Source organism: Anser anser (genome assembly GCF_964211835.1).
Source record: "Anser anser genome assembly, chromosome: 1".
In the NCBI taxonomy this organism is placed as follows: Eukaryota; Metazoa; Chordata; class Aves; order Anseriformes; family Anatidae; genus Anser; species Anser anser.
In genome coordinates this window covers 101,613,164-101,637,434 of record NC_139720.1, presented here as the reverse complement: position 1 = coordinate 101,637,434, position 24,271 = coordinate 101,613,164, and the positions used below count along the sequence as shown (strand labels likewise).

Genomic DNA, 24,271 nt, shown 5'->3' with positions numbered 1-24,271 from the left:
TGCCTGTTAAAAGATGTAGGACTCCTTCGTAGCTTACACATGATCACCTGTTTAACTGTCTGTATGTTTTACTGTTCTTTTGTGTTATTAAATGATCGGAAAGGAAATGTGCGTTCATTGGATTTAGGAGCAGTTGGTAGGAGGGATGCTAGGTGCCAGTGACGGGAGGCAGAGCCGGCATCATCAAGCTTTAAAGTTCTAGGGCGTATTGGCTTGATGTGGCTGATACATCTGTATTATGCAACTCTTTCAGTTGCTGATGTCCAAAGCTCGTACGCATTCTGCAGAATTTTGGCTCACTGTTATTTTGTGCTGCTACAATTGCTATTGGTGTCCAATTACCCGGAAGAGCTTTGGGCACATTTCATACCTTTCATAATGCTGAGTCACAGCAACCAATAAATTTGTCGAAGGCAAATTTGTCATCAGGGGATACAAGAGAGAGGTTTTGTTTCAGTGCCTGCGGTCATTCACAACCCCAAATAAAAGTTGCTTGAAACTACAAATTAAACTTAATTTAGTTTATTTTTTAACCTAATTTGTTTAAGAATATACAGGATTTCTTATTTTCATGATATGGAGTGCTGAAAGGTTCACGCTTGTTCTCTTGCAAAGAATGTTTAGGACACATTAGAAATTTTACGATGACTTTTTTTCCAGCAGACAACAACTGTCAAATTACATAGATAACTGTTGGACTATTGTTTTTCAAACGGCCCAGTTTTTAGAGAAAATACATTGTGGGTCAGCACGTTCTGTAAGTGTGGGGAGGATGTGCTGTAATCTTAATGAAAATAAAAATGAATCTCTGCTTTAAAAGAAAAGCATTGCATTTTCGTCTGACGTGTAGGAGTAATCACTTTTGTTATTTCATGTACATGGTCATGTTAGCATGAAGTTATTTTTTTAATGTTAGTATAATCCTATGTGTTTGAAAAGTTTAATTCCCCATCACTAGCTGCTTTGTTTTATGGCTTGTGGGAACTTTTTGGTTTCAGGTTGATTGTTCACTATGGGTTTATAGAAATCAGCATTAATTTAAACAGATTTATGTGCACTGCAATGGCTTTGAATGCAGCAGAAAAAATCCGTGTTTGTTATTCAAACCTAGGCCCTTTTAATAAATTTGTAGGTGGTTTCCTTTTAACTTCTTCTGACTTTGTCAGTGTTTTTTGGCCCTCTTGTTCGAATTAAAAGCTTTGCAGAACTTTGGAAGCTGTGTCTGTTGCCTCATTAAGTTAAAATGGACCTTTAAAAATGGGACTAAAACCACATCAGAAATAACTTGGTGATAGTGTACCTATAATGGAGTACTAGGTATACTGTGTCCATATATCTTTTATTGTTTTTTCTTCTTTAGTAAAACTGTTTTCTAATAAACCTCATAAATGCCTTACTACTTAATCTCTCCAGTGTTGCTTATTTAAAAAACAAAACCACACAACAACAAAAAAGCCACCACAAAAACGTAATCATTAAACTTCTTAAGATTGGCTTAAGTGACCAGTTCTGTGGGTGTCTGTGCACTTAAAAAGTAGTCCAGGCTGGTGCGCCAGATCTCTTTTGAGACAGCACCAAGTGCCAAGTAATTCTGTTAGTTCTTTTGCTGCAACCGTGAGTATGCTTCCTTGATTTTTTTTTTTAATTTCTTTGTGTGTTTTTCAGTGTGATAAGGGAAGATTAGGGGTTGGCAAGCTGATGTTTCCCTAACTTCGGGGACATCTACAAAATAAAATCTGCAACCCCGTCCATGCTTTTATGAGTGCAGAAGATCTTTCTGAAGGCTACCTGGGAACATACTAAATTGACCCTTCAGGTTTAGGTGTTTTGCAAGAATACCTTTGTATGTTTGTTTTTATTTTATTACATTTTCACTTTATTTCTGCCTTTTTTTTTCTTCTCGTGGAAGATGAGATGTCCTTGAAATGTGACATCCCTACAAAATTGACATCAGGTCATCTCAGTATTGTCCATAAAATGTAGTGTTTTTTCTATCTGTTTGCTTTTGAGCATGTCTGTTATATTAGCATAACAGTCAATATTGAGCTTTTTAAATAGTCTGTAATTTGATGTTCCATATTGTGCAAAATTGTGCATCTTCTCAGGCTTTGTTATAATTGACTTAAGGTTGACCCCATATTGGGCAAGTAGCAGCCAAACTTGCTAAGTGGCCAAAGAACAGCCAGAACGTGCTGTATTTACTGTAGACGAAGTGGATCAATACCTGGTTTACTATCTTATAAAAGCTGCTAGGACAGAAGCAATTGTGAATTAACTGGTGATGGATGATGATCTTAGAGGTCATTTCCAATCTAAATGATTCTCTGATTCTATGGAAGCAAATTAATAGGTGCATAATAAAGCAGATTTGAAAGAAATGGAGACGGGCAGGAATTCCATGATGAAATCCCCTTGCTACTTCCATGTTTTGACAACAGGTTCCTAAGACTCCTAACTCTGTTTCAAGGCTTTATGTTCTATACGAAGTCAACCATGAATTTTACGTTGCATTTGAAGCTCCTGTAATCTTTTGACCTCTTGGCTATCAGAAGGTGGTTCCTGCTTGTTCCTCTGTGAGGTCTGCTGTAGGAGTGTGCGTCCGTGCTGTTCTACATACACTGAGGTCTGTCATTCCTTCTAGTGAGTGGGGCTTGTCTGCTGCTGCAGCTTTCCCAAGCCACAGAACATTCATTTCACACAATCATTTTGTTTCCTAGTTAGTGCTAGTGTTTGAACTGTCGTCATCAAAATTTACTTTGCAGGTCTTTACAAATACTCTAACTGCTCATTTTATAGTGCTTGTGAGACGTATTTTGCAATTTCGTTTTATAGCTGGAGAAAGTTAAGGTTTTAGAAATTGGCTGTGTTGTGCTTGAAGAATAGCTTCTTGGAGCTTAGTTAAATATACTTTCCTCTAATTGTCCTGAGCTTTACAGGAGTCTGAAGACTTTGGAAATTAGAAATTAATGCCTTGTCCCTTATGGTCATTCCATAGACTTCTGGCTTCTAGTATGCTTTGTCCAATAATTTAACAAAAGAAGCAGATACAGCCTCACCACAGTGTCAGTTTTTCAAGCAACAGGAGGTGGCAGTGAAGAGAGATGTCAGTCTACGGATATTCTGTATGTTCTTTTTTTCCTCAGATAACACTGTCAGCAATGCAGAGACTTGGATGTTATTTCATCTCTCTAGCATGATGTCAAATGTAGGATGCTGCATAAAAGCTTTTCCAGGGAAATAATAGCATTAATCCCTAGGTAGTATTTGTATCATTATATGCCATATATTATTCATGGTTTTACTATGAAGACTATGCCTGTCTATATGTCTGTGTACTATGAAGTTTTCTGTCACTTGCAAGAAAGCTGACAGCTTTTTTCCAAAATATTTAAATAATTCTGTTAGTATCTTGAACCTGTTGCCTTCAAATTGGCAGAAAGCAAAATAGCAAGGCTTTCTAAAATAAGTACTTTGTGGGTAAAAAATATACCTGTGGTCAAAATGTTGGATTTGTTGGCTGATGAGAGTAATGAATAACCAGGTGCTGCATTCAGGGTAGATGTTTTTTTTAAAAATTGGATATGTTCCCAGTCTCTCATTAAGAGCATCAGAAGGTGATACATCCTGTAATCAGATGTCAGAGAATTGCTAGGACATCTGTACAGGCTGTGCTATAGGTGTTTGGCATGATACTAAGAAGCACAATTGTGAGGAAACTTTAATTCTCCAGGGTGCATAGAGTCCTGTGGCAGAGCCATTGAGTAACCAAAAATCTCTGATGGTTAGTCATGTTGCATTCCTTCTAGCAGTGTCTGCAATTCTAGTGACAGTGATATCTGGTTTAAGAAGACAAGTTTGTTTTTGGCACTCTTTTAGATGATTGATACCTGATTTAAGAAGGCAGGGAGTTCCTTTTTGTCCCTGTATAGATGATTGCTTGGGACAAGGTAGGTCTCTGCAATAAGTGACAACATTTCACAGTGCAAACTGAAATTCTTTGACTTGACCAGCAAGGAGGAAAAGTACTGCATTTCTTTCTCCTAGAAATTTGTGCTCTGATCACCTCCACTTTTGGTATGGCCTTTGTCTTGATCAGCAAAAGAAACGGGGAATGTCGTTTCCTTAGTGAATGCAGACACTAAGGAATAGATGGTGATTTTTCATTTTATTAAAAATTATTTTTTTCATGGTAGCTAAACTGAGGAGGGGGTCATATGGGGTTGGGCTGGTGCTGCACAAAAAGTCAGAGAGTACATCATGAAAACTCCTCCCAGGGTCACCAAAGATTTTTATCTATAGACAGGAGTATCCAGAAATGTGGAAAATACTACTCTATCTTTAGGAAAGAAGAGATTCGTAGAACATTTCCATGACAACCACCACAGACTTTCACCAGAAGGAGCATTAATTTTGATAGTTCAGAGAAGATCCTGGATTTACTATGAAGAACTCGCCATGGGTGAATTTAAAGTGACCATTGAAAGATTTTCAGTTAAGCTGCAACAAAACTGCTGGAGACAAGTGAGAAGTATTCCCCTCTCTGGTTTAGTCTGGGGGAAAGGCTACATGCTGAAAAATGGAAAAGGATCTTTATAGAAAATAATTCTTGGGTGACTGTAATGACCAACATAAGATTATTTTATTTTCACTCCTAAAGAAAAAAAAACTGTGCTCACACTGAATAGGTCTAAAGGTGCTGGCAGTAGATGTGGGGTAGATGAAGCCCGGAATGTGGTCATAGAATTTTCCACCAGTGGTCAGGGAACCAACAGAAGAACCATGTTACTTTAGACTGAGTTTTAGGAGATACTGAGGGTATTATAGAACCCTTTAGAAAATAACTTTGGATTGAATAACTATACAAATTAGGCAGATATATAAAATGGTTGTATGGCCACATGTTGTGATCTTGTTGATTTGCTACTGGTTAGGGACTAGTATGAAATAATTACAGAATTCATTGCTAGTTGAATTTGGGAACTTCTCAGCGCCGAAGGGAGCTTAATTTCTCTGCCTTTAATTGGAAAAACTGTCTTCCTGGTTATTTGGTGGGAATTTGTAGGACAGCTTTACTCCAATGTAATACACAATACACTTGTGAAAGGATTTTAAGTGTACTGATCGCTCAGAAAATAGAGGGGGTTAGTCAGCAAAGTCTTACTTTGTCTTGGAAGTAAGAAATAAGCTTAGCCAAAATTTACAGCTAAATCTTGTAGAGGATGTAATATTTCTTAAGTTCTAAACATAAAAGAGAACGAGAAAATGTGAAGCCATTAGGTAGAGCAGTTGAGGTAAAGTCAGAATTCAAATAATAAACTAATAAAAGCCATGCCTGTATTTTCAATAAAGATGATAAATAACACAACAGGGCAGGGCTAATAGAGCTATGAGAGGGCTGATAGAGCTAAATGAAAGTTATTTCCTCAAAGCCAGAAGCAAATTTGAAAGGAACTAATATATTAAGGTGGGAGATGAACATAAACAAGGTAAAAATGTGTATATAAGGAAAAAGAGTATGATAAGGAAACTTGTTGACGATGAAGCTGGATTATGTCACTGGTATTCAGAAACGTTGGAACATCATATGGAAGGACTGCATAACAGTAATGAGGTGAAATTTAGTAATAAGAAATGAAGATGATAAATGTCTAGTATTTCTATAAACTGTGAACTTTTATGGACTGAAAGTGAAAATGTGAAATGATCGCAGGAGCTATTGAAGTCCTAAAATCCCCAACGAAGGCAAATCTAATCTTGTGAGTTTAAGATGTTTCAGATAAAAGCACAGAATGATTAGTAATTCACAGGAGGCCGGAGATTTTATCTGGGCTATTGTGTATGCCTGTGTTCATGTTCAAGGGCAGATTGACTAGGGTGGCTACAAAGCCTTTTTTTTTTTTCCTGTTAGATATGTCCTTTTAGCTTGTGTTTTTCCATCTGGTATTTGAGTTCATTTTCTCGACTCTAAAATATATAAAATGTCTTCCAAAATGTTTAGAAACGAGACATATTCTATACTCAGCCTGAGTATTTGTTGGCCTGTATATTAACAGTTAAAACAGTAAAAGTTCAGGGCTCCCACAAATAGTTTTTCTGTTTACAATACAGGTAGTAGTCATTTGAAAAACCTAGAAACAGGAAGTAAATGTTATTGCCAAGCATATTGAAAGAAACGTGAAAACTTTAAGCTTAGACACCTAAACACATGAAGAATATAGTCACACAGGAAGAATGTAGCTGTTAAGAATGATGTAGGGAACTTCTGGATTTCTGAGACTATGGTTTTGTAGGATTTTCAGTTAAAAAGAAGCTATTTTAGGAAGTCTTTACAGCAGAATCAGGCTGCTGAATTACCTGTGTGATCAGGCTTTCATGTTGCATTCAGTGCTATCTGTGACTGTCTGGTCTTGAATGCAGTAGTTTTGTGTTTATTAGCAGTGTTCAAATTTTGCCTAGTGGAACACAGTTTGAAGGGATACTTGGAATGTCTTCTGAACATCAGAATTTTTATACATGATTGTCAGGTATCAGCGACTTTAAAAAGAGGCTCTAATAAGAAATGCATTTGGCTATCTGCTGTTTTTAATCTCTTAAAACTCTTTGTGCTAATGGAAAGAAGAGAAGGTTAGAGTAGACTCTATTATACATCTGATATATTTTTTAAAAAGGTAACCAAAGCTATTGAGAATCTGTACACTTGCGTTGCTCCATTTTAAAATAAAGTGCACAACAGGTCATTTGTCACCTGGTGATTCTGTGCTTATGGAATTTGAAGTGGGTAGCATATCTAATACAACACGTTCGGGCATTTGAGAGACCTTTAAAAGTCCTGAAGAGCCACTTTATACGTAGTATAGTTTCCTAAATTTCATATTACAGTTTCAATATTTACAACATATTGCACATTCTGTACCTGTAGGAAAATTCATGGACATACAGAGATATTTTAGAATTCTATTCCTAACATTGTTTGGATTTAAAGGGGAGATGTAAGAGAATCATAGAACGGTTCAGGTTGGAAAGGACCTTAAAGATCATCTAGTTCCAACCCCCATGCCATAGGCAGGGATGCAACCCACTAGATCAGGTTGCTCAGGGCCTCATCCAGCCTGGTCTTGAACACCTCCAGGGATGGGGCATCCACAGCCTCTCTGGGCAACCTGTTCCAGTGCCTCACCACCCTCTGAGTGAAGAATTTCCTCCTAAACCTCTAGTTTAAATCTCTCCTTTTTTAGTTTAGAGTCATCCCTCCTTGTCCTGTCACTATCTGACGGAGCAAAGAGTCACTCTTTGTCTTTTTTATAATTCCCCTTTAAGTACTAAAAAGCTGTAATAAGGTCCCCCTGGAGCCCTCTCTTTAGGCTGAACAGCCCCAGAAGTAACAGCAGAGTGGAGCACAGAGGGTAGAGACCTGATCCACAGCCCATTTGTTTTAAGGGTGGTCTTTCTACTCAGTTTTATAGCTATTGATTTATGCTAAGTAACTCCAAAGTGCATCGTTGTACATGTGAAAATTGTCGTGAGTTGATATTAATTTTGATCTACTGAGTTATACAGGAAAACCGGCACATGGAAATAATAGACTCAAAAAAGGCTCTTCTGTATAAACAGTAACAGGATTGCAGTCTGGGGATGAGGAAGAGGGGGAAGAATGGCACTTCTCTTTGCAGAAGCAAGTCTTTTGAGTGGTTAAACCATCCTCACCTGAAATGTGTCTGTCTCCATTTATTTTTTCTTGTAGGTCTTGTCTGGATAGAAGGAACACGAGGTTGTATTGAATTAATTTAAAATGTGAATTTGAAGCGCAAAAAAGCCTCTGTACTGACTTCCAAAGTGAATTAAGCTAAAAAGGAGCTAAGACTACTTCACTTCTGAGTGAAACTGTTAATTGCCTGTAGGGAGAAATATTAAGGTCTATTAGTGTAGCTTTCTTAGCTCAGTCTGTATCCTCTGCCTTACGAATCTCAGTTCCTTCTTAATAAAACGGTTCACTTATGTCTCGCAACCTCAAAGAGTGAAATAAAAGATTGGTGGTCTGATGTGGAAAAACTGGCACACTGAAGTGTAAATTCTGTAAAGTCATTTTACATCTTTGAAGTTATTGGAAGTTAGGTGACAGGTTATAGGGAGGCAGTGGCTGGAAGTGCATGGAGAGGTTCTATAGAGATGGAGACAGACCATAAACGGATGTGTGTTGAAGAGTAATTGTTCTCTGACTGATTCTGTTTTCAATTGCAATGTAAAGGAATCATGACGACCTCAGGAAAAGAGAATTTCCGACTGAAAAGCTACAAGAACAAATCTTTGAATCCTGATGAGATGCGCCGAAGGCGGGAGGAAGAGGGTCTTCAGCTACGGAAGCAAAAAAGAGAGGAGCAGGTACTGTACTACAGTTGTGATAACCGTAACCAGTCGTTAAACATTTGTGTCTTGCACTGTCTTTACTTCTTTGCTTCTCTTAAAGCTGCTTTGCTTGATTGTTCTTGCCCTGTCAAATTCACATGTGGTCAGTCTGAAATAGTTCACTTGCAGACTTTTACTGCCTCTTCTTCAGGAAGTACAAAATGTAGAGAGTGCTCATCATCCACTCAAGTGTAAGATTGACCAGAGCAGCTTGGAAATAACGGTGATTTCTGGAAAGCTGTCTGACCTTGCACTGGAGGTAGTTGAGGAATTCCTTTTTTTTTTTTTTTTTTTTACTTTTATTTTCTGCTGAGTTGTGGTGACTCTAATCTTCATTTAAACAGTGGTAAGGTGAAATGAAAGGAAATTTTTTTAGTTAAAGTTAAGTAAAAAAGTTAAAGATAGTAACATGCTTAGGTTTGGAATGATAGGTAAACTCTGTAATCTGTTCCATTTAATATCCTTTTCATAGTGTCAATACCAGACACTTTCAAGGAAAGTCTTTAGTCAGGGAAGAATTCTGAGAGGGAATTGCAAGATTTCTTGTTGGAGGTTTTAACTGGGAACAGCAGGCAGTATTTTCAGACCACTGGTAGTACAGAATGTACTCAGTCTTATCTGTAAAGCTGATACTAAATTAGGAAAATGAAGTCATTTTAGGAATCTCTTGTCTGTGCCTCTGACCTCCCTTGTACCTGATTACCACAGGCTGGCTAAATAAAGTGTAGTAGTACTTTTATTCTCTTAAAGAAAATTGTAGGTCCTATCTGGACAGACGGTGCAGTGGAAGTGGAGCTGCAAGCAGTGTTTTGTTATGTTCCTTTACCCCTGCAACAGTTTCAAACCTAATGTGCAGGTACTTCTATTTTTATGTATTTGGCACATGAGAATGTCAGTGGGATGCTTGACTGGTATTGAGGATGACAGAGTTGACATTGCATCTGCTAGTTAGAGCTGTGGTTTAATTATGTGAGGGAACCTCCTTTATTCTTTGACTTGCTTGTTTTCATTTATACTCAGGTTTGTATTCTAATATTTTTAATATATTCTTTGTTTTAATGTCTTAGCACTGATTTTGCATTTTCAGCCTCTGTGGGGAGAATCTTTTGACCTTTTATTGAAGGTTGTTCAAAGTCCCCCCCCCTTTTTTTTTCATTTGGCTTTGTATCCCACAAAAACAATCTCAAGCCTCTGAATTTTTGCATAAACTGCCAACATGTAAAATTTGGCTTAGGATTGTATTTGAGCAATGTTTGAAAAGCTTGGGTGGGCACATTGTCCATTAGCCTGGAAGGAACAGCACTTCACAAGGATGCCTATCACTGAACTGGGGCTGGTGTAAATGTACCAGCTTTGCATACTGTTTTTTCTCCAGAGAAGACAGAGAAATAAGCAGCAGGTTGATGTCAGGGCTCTGTCTTGGCTTCCCTCTTTAGTGGTGCAAATCTGACATGGCTCAGTGCTGGAGTCTTGTTTCCTGAACTCTGAGCAGGAACCTGACAGGCCACGCAGCACTCCTCAATCCATCTTGTCATTGCTAATGTTTCTTCCAGTGAGACAGCTGGATTGAGAAGCTGTAGCCTCTCTCGTTCTTCTAATGACATCTCTGTATATCTCCTTTATGTGATAGCAACCAAATTCTGTTCATCCCAGTATCATATCTTTACACCACTCTCAAGTGATTATCCTCCAAAGTCTTCTCTTTTCCGCAGTAACTCAATTATCCCAGTCTCAGTACCTGTTCTACAGGGATTTGTTATACACAGCAATTTTTCAGGTGTTCGAGAACGAGCCTCCCCTGCTAACCTAGGGGAGAGTAAGAAACCAATCCTCTGGAAGCTAGAGGAAGCTGGTAGGTGGAGCGTGGGCAGTGAAAAAAAGAAGGGAATACCAGTGAGGATTTTTCAGAAATGGCAGGAATGCATATTCCAGCACATTAAGGTGTTCATTTGCTCTGTTACTAAATTTTGACCATTTATGGTTCAGAGAAGTCCCAGAGTCTATTCTATTAGTATAGTATATTAGACTATTAGCTAGTCTATACTAGCTTCTTTTCAGGTGATATTGTATGTAATTTTTATTATGCATAATATGACATGTCATGTTTATATTGGCTCTCAGTTCTGTGCTGCTTTTATTAAATAATTTTTCTCTTTAGCTGTTTAAACGACGAAATGTTGCAACAGCTGAGGAGGAAGCGGAGGAGGAAGTTATGTCAGATGGTGGCTTCCATGAGGCTCAGATGAACAACATGGAGATGACTTCTGTAAGTGTTGAGACAGGAATATTTTTCATTGAAACTGAGCAGGTCTGTCATGTAGTGACTTGAGGGGAGCAGAATTGCACAAAATCGTGGAAAACTCGAAGAGCTTATGGACAACTTGCAAACACCTGTATCAGTGAACTGACCTGAAACAGATTATGTTATGGATAGAGTGAGTGGTTGCTCAGTGGATGATATGCCTTCAAGAAAATAAAATAAAATAGCATTGTTCCAGTCAGGCTGATCACTTCTTAGTTTTGATGTTGACCGTTATGGGTAATCTTATCAACTTCTGCCCAGAGTTGTTTATTTTTTAAATATGAAAGTCGTAATGCTTGAAACATGGAAATACAAATGAGTCAATGTGTTCTTGCAATTTGGAAAGTAAAAAGAGGCTGGCTGGAAATCTCTGTTAGCAAACATTCAAGTGGCAGAAATTTAAACCAGGATGTTGGAAACATAGCTAGACCTGCTTAGCTATCTGCAAGTGTCCTTGAATTCCTTTTGAAGCTGGAATTTCATCCTGCAGGAAAGCCTTCTTTTAGTAGAAATTTAGTTTTTTCTGCTTTTTCCATTTCTTTACTGCAGTCTTCTCCCTGGAAAGGAAAATGGTAAGGGATTCAGGCTATAACAGAGAGGATAAAGAAAAATAGGACTCAATGTGGACTGTAAAGTTTGATCATTGATCTTCTTATTTGTTTTTGTGTTCAGAGTATGCTTTGATGGAAATCAGGCTGCTTTTGACTTCTGTTGGTGGTTAGACCAGTCTTGAAAATTATTCAAGAGAAATGCCTATAATGTGGTAGATAACTAATGGAATATATTGTTTTATTCTTCAAGATAGTCTTAATACATCAGATGAGTCCTACATACCATTTAATTATTTGTGTGAAAATACAAACTAAATAGATAGTAAAAAGTAAGGAAAGCCAATCTTATACAGATTAACATTTTAAATATAAATAATTTCAGGGTCGTAAGAGTTGGGGCTGAAAAAGGAAAGATCTAAAAGTACTGCATGTTTTGTTTCCCTTCTCTCTGTAAACTGTTTCGTGTGACAAAAATCTAGATTTATTCTGTTTTATTACTGGGTTGTAAAAGTACAGACAAAGCTCAAGTATTTTCATTACTGTCATCTATCTTCCTATGTGTTAGGGGTTTGGATGTGATCTATAGAAGGATTTGAATCAGAAAGAGGAATAAAAAAACCAATTTCCCTTTCATGGATTTGCATGGGTCAAATCAAACGATGTCAGATTCTACCTGGCATAAGAAAGGTCACTGATTTAGTTTAGCCATATTAGTGGAAAACATCAGTATTGTGAAAAACTTAATACTCTATTTGATTATGATGCCAAGCATTTATTTTGTCAATGCTTTTAAAATGACAGTTCCTGTACATTTTGGTGTAAGAGAATGACTCATGATGTACATGTTGCAGATATCCAAACAATAGCATGATCAGTGTTCTTCTTGCATAACAGTAATTGCTATTCTAATTTAAACTACTTTTTGTTAAAGCTGACAATTTTACAGTTATTCTAGAGAAAGGGAGATAAGAGAAAAGGGGAGAGAATACCTGTGAGAGATTATGAGAAGATTTTTTATGGCATAACTTGAGTAAAATCTGAATGTGGGCTTCCAGGAAGAAAGACTACTCTCAAGTATGTTTCTACTTACGGTAGCTGCACATGTATGATGACTCATTTATTGTCCATACTGGTTCTTATCTAGGTTTTTGCTCAATAAGAGATAAACTTGTTACCATTTTAGCAAATATTCTAACCTTTCCCCCACTAATCCCCAATTTTCTTTTTCTCTTGTTCTCTGTCGCTTTCATTCTCTCCCCCACCTGAATCGTAGAGTGCTGTCATTACGGCTGATATGATTGAAATGATTTTCTCCAATAGTCCAGAACAACAGCTTTCAGCCACTCAGAAATTCCGAAAACTTCTTTCTAAAGGTAAGGGCTGAAATTACTTGCAGAAAAATGTAGAACAGTCCATGGCATATATTTTGACTTTGATAGCAATGAAGATTGTTTCATACAGAAATGTCTGGATGAAGAATTTCATCCAGTGTTGTTTTGCAAAATGCCAACTAGATGTATTTAATAGTTGCTTTTGCTCTTGAAATCTCTAAAACTATTAAGTGATGCAGATGAGATCTCTGATCTGTAATGTAAGTTAAAGTATTGTGGGCAATGTCTCCGTGGCTCGCATATGCTGCTTTCTAGAAGTTGAGCTCTGCACTTGTGTGCCAAAGTGACTTTGCAGATCTGCTGCTGTCAAGTTTATGTGCCTACATTACTGAGTGCATTACTGTTTTGAATTGTGTTACCTTATTTCAAAATTCAAGCTGGAGATTTCCTTTGGTGATAGATATGAATCTATTGCCTTTTAATATAGGCAAAGCGGTGTTACAGAAAACTAACACTCAGGAAAGAACAGTCAACATGCCATTTGATATCTTGATGCAGTAATTTGGGAAATCCCCAGCAAAGAAATGAATATATTTAACTTTGCATTTTATTTTAAATAGAACCAAATCCCCCAATAGACGAAGTCATAAGCACACCAGGAGTGGTGGCAAGGTTTGTGGAATTCCTCAAACGGAAAGAAAACTGTACATTACAGGTATACAAATATGAATATGTCTTTCTGTATTACGAAGACATTTGGTGATGTAAATCAAGTAGAAAATGTCAGTACTTTGCTTAATGAGCTATACTCTTGTTCTTCACAAGGATAACAAAGCTATTTTATATTGAGGGTTTCTTCAAGACAAATTCCATTTCTAGGCCTCTGATAGGGCCAGAAGAGAGAGAGAGGTCTGAGTTATGTTGTGTGGTGGCTAATATGGAGCGTTTACATTGACTTTCTTGTGTAACAAAAATCGTTTGAAATGTGGCCTCAAAGAAGGAAAAGCTGTTAAACTAAACTGTATTGTTAACCTTTTGTACCAACTGAAAGCAGTTATAAATTTTCAGAATTATGACTTAAATTTTTCATTAAATTCTAAAAAGTTTAAAATTATATGATGATAAACATAGAAACCCTGCAACTTGCTTGCTTTGGTTTGAAAAACTAAATTGTGTCTGCTACAATGGTGGTTAATTTGTTTTGGACCTACTTCTTGGAACTTTGTCTTTTTTCCAGCTCTCCATTTTTTCTGGTAAGAAATCTTTTTTCTGGGCTAGTATAAAATGGGAGGAAATTGATCCTCTCATGAAAGCAAACATTAATAGTTAACTGCTAAATACAATATGTAGGTTAAATCAATGTTCTTTCAAAAGGCATGGTTAAAGCAATATTCTTTGAAAAGGCATAAGGCAACACTTTGTTAATGCCATGCAATATCCAAATTTTGGTATGTGGAAATATGCAAAAAGGACTTTTCCTTTTTTCCTTTTCTTACAAAATAGAGGAAAGATATAATTTATAGGAATTACTTTTCAAATTAAGACCAGCAGAATTCTGAAGGTCTGCTAGCTTTTTCTGAGGAGTATGTAGACAGTAACAAAGAGCATGTATCCAAAGTATTTTTCCCCACATGCTGTTTGTATGATGGATTGAATGTGGAAACTCATCTATGCTGGTGAACATGAAACTGTTTGAGTCTTTGTGCTACAGGCTTCTACTGTATTGTCAATGGAATATCCAGTAAAAATGGACTTAAAAAGACACATAGTCATCATTTTTGGTGTGGCACAGAAGGGTCCCAGTAAACTTTCTTCTGTACTTTGTTTTCCAGTTTGAAGCTGCATGGGTGTTGACAAATATTGCCTCGGGAAATTCCCTTCAAACTCGAATAGTGATCCAAGCAGGAGCCGTCCCCATCTTCATAGAGCTGCTTAGTTCTGAGTTTGAAGATGTACAGGAACAGGTAGAGATTAAGAATGGTGTTGTGTTTTTTCTTTTTTCTTTTTTTTTCTTTTTACCAAAAGGTGTACAAGACTAATAAAAGTCCTGTTGCTTTAGAGGAAAGTATATTGTTTGGCAGTTTTGCACAAGAGTCCCTTTCTACCTAGCCTGAGTTTAAGATGCAAGTGTTGCTTTTTTGTTTTTCTGGAAATATGTTTAACTACAGCCAATGTGGTAATGCATTTTGATCTCTACCGAGTTAATATTTTTCAGCTTACTGAGGAATTCAAGAAACCTTGCTTAAAAATCACTTTAGAGATGGAAAGATCATGTGTGTTACTCCTGAAGATAAAACACTATGGGATTCGGTTCTCCTAAAATGTAGGAAAAGGAGGCAAAAGTGTAATTAAGCATGCTGTAGGTCTGTTGGATGTTGTCAGAAAAAAATAGTGAAGCAATGTAGTTTACTAAGCTGATGGTTTTTATTGTGGGAGTTGGGCTGAAGTGAAAGAATAAATGTGATCTTTATCCATAAATTCAGTTTGAATGCCTTCCTTACAAAGTAGATTAATATTCTTTAAGGCCCAAAGGGATCAGTATAAAGCACAGACCAAACACTTGACTAAGTAATTTCCACTTGAGGGCCATAACTCATGTTTGAACTATGTAGGATTTTTAAAAGACATCTAATCTTGCCTTAAGTACTTAAGATGGTGAAATATTAATCATATTGATGAACAGATTTTCAGCAATTCATAATTCTAACTTTTATATATATATCTATAAATTTGTCTAGCTTTGGGTGCAGGTGTTTGCTCTTTTTTTTTTCCTATAGCTAATAATAGATGATAGTTTAAGCTTTTCTTGAGCAAATGAAATTAAAATCTTAATTCTTATTAAGGATATTTTTTTGTGTGTGTGTGTGATCCTTTTCTGAACATTTGTTTGTTTCAGTATCTTTTTGTGGTGGTGAAATAACAAGCACTGCTTATTCCAAGTAGTGCTGCTCCATCAATGCTGTTTGCAGAGGTGGTAGCTAATATTAACTTCAACTTGATTCTTCCCTGTGTAAATATCCAAGATGTCTTTGAGGGCTCTTTGCCACAGAAGCTTGCTGTGAGCTCAGGTTAAGCCGATTATCCTATATGATCCATTGTTCTTTGCAGAGTCACTGACTTCCAGGGCTCAGTTCTCCATCCTGTAAGTGTGCCCTCTATTCTCTCTTCCTAGATGTCTGACCTTGCATTTGGCTGTATTGAGATGCATGATTGGAGGAGTCCGACTCAAAAGTATTGGATCGCTTTGTGTAACTTGCCTTTATCTTATAGATGGCACAGAATGTGCCACCTGTACTTAAGGTTGCCTAACGTTTTACACAAGACAGACACTTTTCTTCCAGCTGCTTGTGGCTTTCCACTCTGTAACTTTCAGTTTTCAATGGCCTGTCTCGGGCTGAATAATTTTGGCAAAGGTGTTTAAAGAGAATTTGGTTGCCCCAGAAAATTATGTTCAAGGAAATAGGTATTTTTGTCGTTTTTTTATCTCTCTTTGAGGAAACACCCTTTTTTTTTTTAGGAACTAGAAATGTGGTAGGGAGCTTTCTGAAATGGTAGAGATGCTATGTTCTGCCTGTGTGAAAATCTATGCAGACTTAGCTATATGATATAAAAACTAATTTTTAGAGTCTTTTTTTTTGGGGGGTGGCATTACTTCACAAAGTCAGCCATCACTTGTAAAGTGCTGTTCCTGCAGAATGATTGGTGCACAGAATGTTTTAAAGGCTACTACATTTTTTACTTCTAATGGTCTCCTGTGTAAGAGCTAACTTTTTTATTAGGTTGTTAGTGTCATCCTTGCTGATGTTCAGAGAGCATGTGGGAAGATCCAGCCTGCTTTAGAATGAGTTGTGCAGCTTTCAGCCTTCAGATGTGTGTGAATTAACGGAAGAGCTTAGGGGGGGGTCACAGTTAAGTCCCTCTCTGACTCCAATGAACTGTTGATATATTAAAGTTCAGATTGCAGGCAGAATCAGTTATAGCTACTGGGAAATATTTTTCTACACAGTTCAGGTGTTGAATCCATGATCTGTTTGTCATCAGTATGTCTCTGACTAACAGTACAAAATTGCTTTTTGTAGTAAACTGTGCTAGAGAAGCTAATGCTGCAGTGTTACCTACACCATTTCATAATGGATTTCTGTGCTGCGGGTGTAGAGGTTGCAGCCCTGCTTAACTGCTGACTTTTGGTTTAATTTAGGCCAGCTTCGAAAAAAAGCAAAAACCTGTTCTTTCTGACAGCTTTTTTTTTTTAATCACTTTAATATCTAATAAAATAAAAAATAAAGGCATTAGGCACATACATGTTAGCTCTTATACTTCTACCTTACAGAATAGCACTAAGTACACAACTGCACAGTGTTTTTCATAATAACTCTCATTCTGCATGTGTACGGGTCATTGCCCTAGTTACAGATCAGTGAGTAGTAAAGGAGGCTTTTAATTGTTACGCTGTGCACTCTTTGTTAAAGTTGGAACACATTGTAGTAGACGGAAAAAGGCAGAGATCCTTATGATTAAGGAGGTTGCAGGTTTCTGAGATAAATGTATCTGCCACGTAGTGTCTAATGCTGAAAAATTTGCTTATATCAGTTTTCAGTAAGTGGATATAGTTATGTCTTTTTTGAATGCTCTATGTAAAATAATTAATTTCTTTTTGTAGTTATGTGCAACTCGGCACGTTTGCAAGTGACTTTTGCGATTAGATTTTTTTTTTTTTAATGGATCTGGTTCTGGATATCTCAGGCTAGATTTCCAAAATTGGAGGATTGACCATTTTGGCCATAATTCTCTCCCCTGTAATCATCCTTTGATTCGTATCTTGTCTCACAGGAGAACTGTGAAGATGATTATTTTGCAATCCACTCTTGCAACAAACTATAAACTTACAGGAAAACTCGGAGAATAAAACTGTGTTTAGGGCATGCAAGCCAGAAGTCATGCATACAACCATATAGTAAAATAGGAAGAGAAAAAGGAATATTGGAGGCTGTGTTTAGTAAATCATTCTTTGCACTGATACAGTAATTCTGTAGAAGGAAATCTAAGTAGTAATACTGTTTTGAATATGTATCATAGTATAAATTGAAAATTACTCATTTTGTGATTTAATTTGTCTTAATGGCTAATCATTATCTACTGTTTTTGTCTTCAATAGGCTTACACCATTGAATTTTTCTTTTATTTAAAACTTCCCTTAGCAGTGGTTCAGAAAAACATACCAGTTCACCTTATCTAATCATGATTATTCCAACATTTTTTTCTTATTTGTAGGCCAGTTTTAATGTATTGCACTGTTTTTGCATATGCTAGTTTCTGAGTCTGGTGTGATGGTTGGTCTTACAGAAGTCAGTGAGGGATCTTTATAACTTTGTTTATTAAACAACATGTATTTTAATGAATCTGTAGCTTGTGTCTTTTTACAAGATCTATTTCCCATTAAGCTATGTAGGCTGACATTTTATTACTCTACCATCCTTTAAACTCTCGTATTTCCTTGTTTAAGTTGTGTAACAGCCTTTCTTGGATATTCCCCGTAATTAGTGGTCAAACTATTTTTCTTCCAAAGAAACCAATTTTATTGCAGACGCTTCATCTCCATTATTTATAAAAACTTCTTGACTACATCTTTCTCTCTCTCTCCTTTCCCCCCGCCCTTATCCCTTTTTCACCCCCTCTCCATTTTTAGTATACTGTTTTTTTGAGATTTAGTCAATGGTGTATCTCCTAACCTTCTTCTACTTCTTATAATTTTTCTTTCAAAATGCATCTAGAAATTTAGATATGCCAGCCTGAAGTTATTAGTATTTAAGGACTTCATCAAAGCTCTTTAGACATGCTTTTAAGGTTGATGTAGCTTCAGTGCAGTCTTAGCTGCAGTTCTATCCTGAATGTCCTTTAGTGCAGGCATATGTAAAAGCCAGTTGTCAGCTTGGGTTCCCTTGATGAACATAGAATTTCCTTCAAAAACCATACAAAGCGTTATGCTCCATGTTTGAAGTTCCTGAGATCGTCTTTCAGTGACAGATTTGTCATTCTGCTTTGCACCTGAAGGGTAGCAGGTGGCAGGAACACCCTCAACAGCCCTACTATCCTTTGGGAATGTATGTGTTTTCAGCTAAAGCAAGCAGTTTGTTTTTCCCTCAATATTTTTCCATTTCTAGTTGTATCCCTGTTCCTTTCAATAACCACTGTTTGGCAGAGTTGACCTGTGAGTCTGGTATCCAAGATCTGTTCTCTGGCTTATACATCAGCAGCCCTGCTAACTAGGTCTTAATAATCAAAATCGGGAAAAACAACAACAACAAAACAACAGTTGAGGCATGAGAATGAGATACTTTCTCTAGTTATTTGCATCATATTCCAGTAATAAGGAAGGATGATCAGCCTAGCTGCTGAAAGAAAGGTGTTTTCTTTGTTGGGGCATAGTAGAAGTAATTTCTTGGCCCTCTGGTGTCCTTCCATGTGTGCACTAGTCCAATTGCATTTGTATGTAAGTTGATCTTCACTGTCTTCATCCTAGCATTAGATTTGTTTCCCCATGTCAGCAGCCAAAAGTGGAAAGTGTTGATTTATAACATTTCTTCTCCACAGAAAAGCCCCAGACTTCATGCACAGTTGGTGGTTGGCTTAGCTCTTGGTTTAAGTATTCAAACATGTAATGGTATAGGTGGTTGAGAGCCTTGAGAATCCATGGAAACCCATCCTTCTGTGGATGGAACGACTGGCTGGGTAGATGAGGGGAGAGCAATGGATGTTGTTTACCGTGACTTCAGCAAGGCTTTCAAAACTGTCTCCCATAACACCCTTATAGGCATGCTCAGGAGGTGTGGGATAGATGAGTGGACAGTGAGGTGGATTGAGAACTGGCTGGATGGCAGAGCTCAGATGGTTTTTCTTTGCGGTGCAAAAGAAAAACCATCTGGGTTTTTCTGGTTGGGGGCCAGTAGCTAGCAGTGTCCTCCAGGGGTCAGTGCTGGGTTCAGCCTTGTTCAGCTTATTCATCAATTAATAGATGAGGCAACAGAGTGCACCCTCAGCAAGTTTGTTGATGACACAAAACTGGGAGGAGGGGCTGACACACCAGAAGGCTGTGCTGCCATTCAAAGGCACCAGAACAGGCTGTAGAGTTCAACAAAGTTAAGTGCAGGGTCCTGCACTTAGGGAAGAGTAACCTCAAGCACCAGTACAGGTTGGGGGCTACCCTGCTGGAAAGCAGCTCTGTGGAGGAGGACCTGGGAGTCCTGGTGGATAGCAGGTTAATCATGTGCCCTTGTGGCCAAAAACACCAATGGTATCCTGGGGTGCATTAAGAAGAGTGTTACCAGCAGGTCAAAGGAGTTGATTCTCCCCCTCTGTTCAGCCCTGGTGAGGCCACACCTGGAGTGCTGTGCCCAGTTCTGGGCTCCCCAATACAAGAGGGACATGGAGCTACTGAAACAAGTCCAGCAGAAGGCTGCTAAGATGATGAGGGGACTGGAGTGTCTGTCATGTGAGGAGAGGCTGAGAGAGCTGGACCTGTTTAGCTTGGAGAAAAGAAGGCTGAGAGGGGATCTCGTCAGTGTGTGCAAATATCTGAAGGGATGGTGTCAGGAGCATTGGGCCAGGCTCTTTTCAGTGGTGCCCAGCAATAGGACAAGAGGCAATGGGTACGCAGGAAGTTCCAGCTGAATATGAGAAAACACTTCTTTACTGCGAGGGTGACAGAGCACTGGAACAGGTTGCTCAGAGTGGTTGTGGAGTCTCCTTCTCTGGAGATACTCAAAACCTGCCTGGATGCCATCCTGTGCAGTGTGCTCTAGGTGACCCTGGTTGGCAGGGGGGTTGGACCCGATGATTTCCAGAGGTTCCTTCGAACCTCATCCGTTCTGTCATTCTGTGAAAAGTGGAGAGTTGTCGGAAAGCATGTGGCTTATTCGCAGAATGCACCATATAGCTTAACGTTTCTCTAGAAAGCTTGCACTTTACTGTTGCTGACTATTGAGGTTGTCCAGCATTGTATGAAAAGCCTCTGGAGTTGAATAATGAGTAAAATATGCTGGAGACGTGCAAAAAACCACACTTGATCATTAGCAATAAATTGAAATTTATACAGCTCTACAAAAATCTGTACTGTCAGTTGACAAGGTAGCATTTGCGTTTTTAGTTTGTATACAACTTGATATTGGTTCAAAAGACTGTGAATCTTAAAATTATGGGTTCTTTTAATCTTCGAGTCTGGATGTGGCTAGTGGAAAGTACTGAAATTAATTTTATTAAGCCTGACATTTTGATAAATGTAATAAACTCTGAAGTTTACTGGAATTAAATATCCTCTTACTTTGACAGCTATCTAGAAGAGAAGATAAAAATATTTGCGATGTTTAGAATGAAGCCAAAAATGTTATGGCAGTCAAACCATTTGCGTCTTGAGGAGTGTGCATTAGTGGAAATCACTGAACGTTATTCAGAGAGAAAAGCTGAAGACACTTGTCATTGTTCACATCTTCATGGAAACCACAATGAAGCTTTGTGTTTATAGCAGTGTCTGATAAGAAGAGTTTAAGTGAACTTGATTTATGTTCCTCATTTACCTGAAGACTTGGAATGGTGCCTCAAGGAAAGATATTTTCCTTGTTGGACTGTACTCTCTGTAGTTTTGCTAAAGATATTTCAGTTTCTTTGCATCACTGTAAGATCCAGAGCTACTGGTGGTTAGCATGAGATTTTTTTCAAGTCCTGTGGTATCAGACTACTCAGTCAGACTTCTTTGTCCTACAGAATCAAGAGCAGGCAAACAGTAGAGAAGTTTTATGACTTCACTTGCCAGAGTTTCTGATGTGAGATTTGCTGTTGCAGAACCAGTCTATCATTTAGTGTCAGAATAGATGCTTGGATTAAATGACTATTACTGTTGTCAACCCTGAAAATAGATATTACTATAATGGCAGTCTACAGATGAGTGAAATACAGTTTTCAGTGGGTGTAAGGGTGTCCAGACAAGGAGGCTGCATTGTTGTAGAGTTACCCACATGTTCAATAAAATGAAATTATTGCAAAATCCTTCCCCCCCTCCCCCGTTTTTACCATGATTCACAAGGTTATATAGAACCTGCTGAAATTTGAAAGTGATTCATGCCTGGGGTTTCTCATCACTGCAGAAATACAAGCATTGCAATGAGCAACAAGCATGGCTTCTTACAGTTATAATACAAATGAAACTTTGGTGGAGCTGGCATATGTTCTGTCTCTTAAGGTATTTTTTTTTCTAGTAGCTACCTTCTCCCATCTTGAGCCACAAGGCTGCCAGACATAACTAATTTCAGACAAACTGTTGTGACAACAGTTGTAAAATAATAAGAATTGGAATGAAAAATAAGCTTTCTTGATGAAGATTAGGTTTAGAGGAACATTCCAGAATAGTAGTAACAGTACAATTTCACAGCAAAGGACGGTATAGCCTGGTACTCTCTGACGGTGACTGACAGTAGAAGCCTGAAAAACAGTAGGAGAACAAAGCAAACTAATCTTTCTCCACAATAGTCTCCTAGTCTATAACAACTTGCAGTTTGGGGACTTCTATCAGTCGATCTGTCTATAGCGTTGTTGGTACAGAGGAGTAGTTTTTGTACTTTGCATCTAGCAGCTGACAAAATGCAGATACAGATTTTTTTTAATATACATTTTATTACTTTGCTTCAGCTTTATTAATTTTACGGAGGTTTGCTAGTGTTTTTTTTGACCTTTAGAGTGGCTGGAAGAGGAGTCACTTGTATTTTAAAGTAGCATCTCTTTTTTGCCATCTTTTAAAAACTTGTTACTGTAGAAATTTAATGCAATTAACCAATTGACATATTGAGAATGAGTAAGTTTATTTTAGACTATCTGAGAATTTCTTTCAGATAACAAATAGGGCTTATTCTGTCTATTTGTTTAGAGGAGTAATTTATTTCAAGTAGAGACAGAAAAAATGTATTTGTGGGGAATTTAGGTATGTTTAGTTAAAGAAATGTTTACACACTGCTTTTTACTGAAATAAATAGCTGTCAACTGAAGAGAAATTTATCAAGGACATGCTGCTGTTGTACATGATAAACAGGATTGCTTTTGTCCTCAATATGCAGCAACTTCAAATGGAAGTATTTCCAGTGGTTGTATGGACTTTGTGTAGATCTTACCTAATAAACAGATAAATGTCTCTATTTGATATGACACTTAGCCGTCTGTTTACTTAAAAAAAGAAAACATGTTTCATACGCTTTCTTGTGTGGCAAAATGTCTGTAAATCACATGGAATTCATAAAACAATCTTTTATACTTGTACAGACTGCTTCCTATTTTTTTGTTATAGTTCTTGTGTAGTAGACAGTGATACCAAAAACACCATTTGATCCAAATGTATTAAATCTAATAAAATCATTCATTCTCTTCATATAACAAAAGATAATTAAAGAAGCATGAAATCTGTCTTCTCTTATTTTGGATCTTATTCCTCAAAATGAGGGCTTAGAGTAATACTGATGCCCAAGGGAGGAAATAGCTGTCCTTGCATTTTGTCCTGCATATGTCTAATAGCCAGCACTGGTTCTGTCTTCTGTAGTTCTCTTAAAATATAACAATGCCCATCTGAAAATATAACAATGCCCAATCTTGCATTTAAATCATCATTTTCATCTCTCTTGGTATTAGTGTTCTTAATGTGACTGTGTAAACAAAGCATGCTTTAATGGCTTCTTAGGAAATACTAATATGAGCTGTTGTACACATCTCTGAGTAGATCAAAACTTGCTTGACCTGTGCTTTGAACCAGCTCTGAACCAGGGAGTGTGTAGAATTAGTGTGTTACTGAGCCTGAGGAGATACGTTCTCATGTTGTGGATAGAATAAGGTTATGTCTACCTGCAAAGTCTTTGGAGTCATACATGTTGACTGTTTTGGTACTCCTCTTAGATCTGTGTTAATATTCCTGAATCATATATTGAGCTTGGGTGTGTATATATATATATGTAACTCTTAACCAGAATGCATTCCTCTGCTGTAAAGTGTCTAAGGTCTAGTAGTGAGAATAGAGTATCTCCCACTCTAATACATATACTGAATAGGTTGAATTGTGAAAATAAAAACAATTACTATTCTGTTCTTCATTGCAGGCAGTATGGGCTCTTGGCAACATTGCTGGAGACAGTACTATGTGCAGAGACTATGTACTGGACTGTAATATCCTGCCCCCTTTACTGCAGTAAGTCTGTTTTAATATGTTCTTCAGAATTTTGCTCAAGTGCCTGATGAGACTGAAGTTTGCTTTGCCTTGAAAAACAATTATTTATTGTCATGGACTAATCAGTTTTCTTTATGGGGGCTTCTTTTTTAATGTACCTAAAAGGAAATGTGTTAGGTGTGGCTAAACTGAAGCTATTTTATTCTACAGTGTGTGTGGATGCCTGGGACTATTACAGAATTATAGAATAATTTAAAATGACCTCTGGAGGTCATCTAGTCACATCCACTTCTCATAGTAGATGGGATCAAAATTGGTTGCTTGGCCACTTAACTAGTTGTGGTTTAAACCTGCAGGCAGTTAAGAATCACGCAGCTGCTCTCTCACTATCCCCAGCTGGGATGGGGGAGAGAATTCAAAAGGTAAAAGTGTGAGAAGTCATGGGTTGAGATAAGGACAGTTTATAAAGTAAAGTAAAAGCCATGCACAA

At 37.6% G+C, this 24,271-nt stretch overlaps 1 protein-coding gene across 1 annotated transcript in view; it reads left to right on the top strand.

Annotated features, from left to right (window-relative positions):
- The window catches only part of KPNA1 (karyopherin subunit alpha 1), a 53,922-nt gene that overhangs the window by 3,925 nt on the left and 25,726 nt on the right, over positions 1 to 24,271 (top strand). The window contains exons 2-7 of the mRNA XM_083826564.1: positions 8,246 to 8,379; positions 10,562 to 10,669; positions 12,530 to 12,629; positions 13,208 to 13,302; positions 14,420 to 14,551; positions 23,714 to 23,802. Of these exons, the coding sequence (XP_083682690.1) occupies positions 8,251 to 8,379; positions 10,562 to 10,669; positions 12,530 to 12,629; positions 13,208 to 13,302; positions 14,420 to 14,551; positions 23,714 to 23,802 (653 nt within the window). The 5' untranslated portion in view covers positions 8,246 to 8,250. The remainder of the gene's footprint in view (positions 1 to 8,245; positions 8,380 to 10,561; positions 10,670 to 12,529; positions 12,630 to 13,207; positions 13,303 to 14,419; positions 14,552 to 23,713; positions 23,803 to 24,271) is intronic.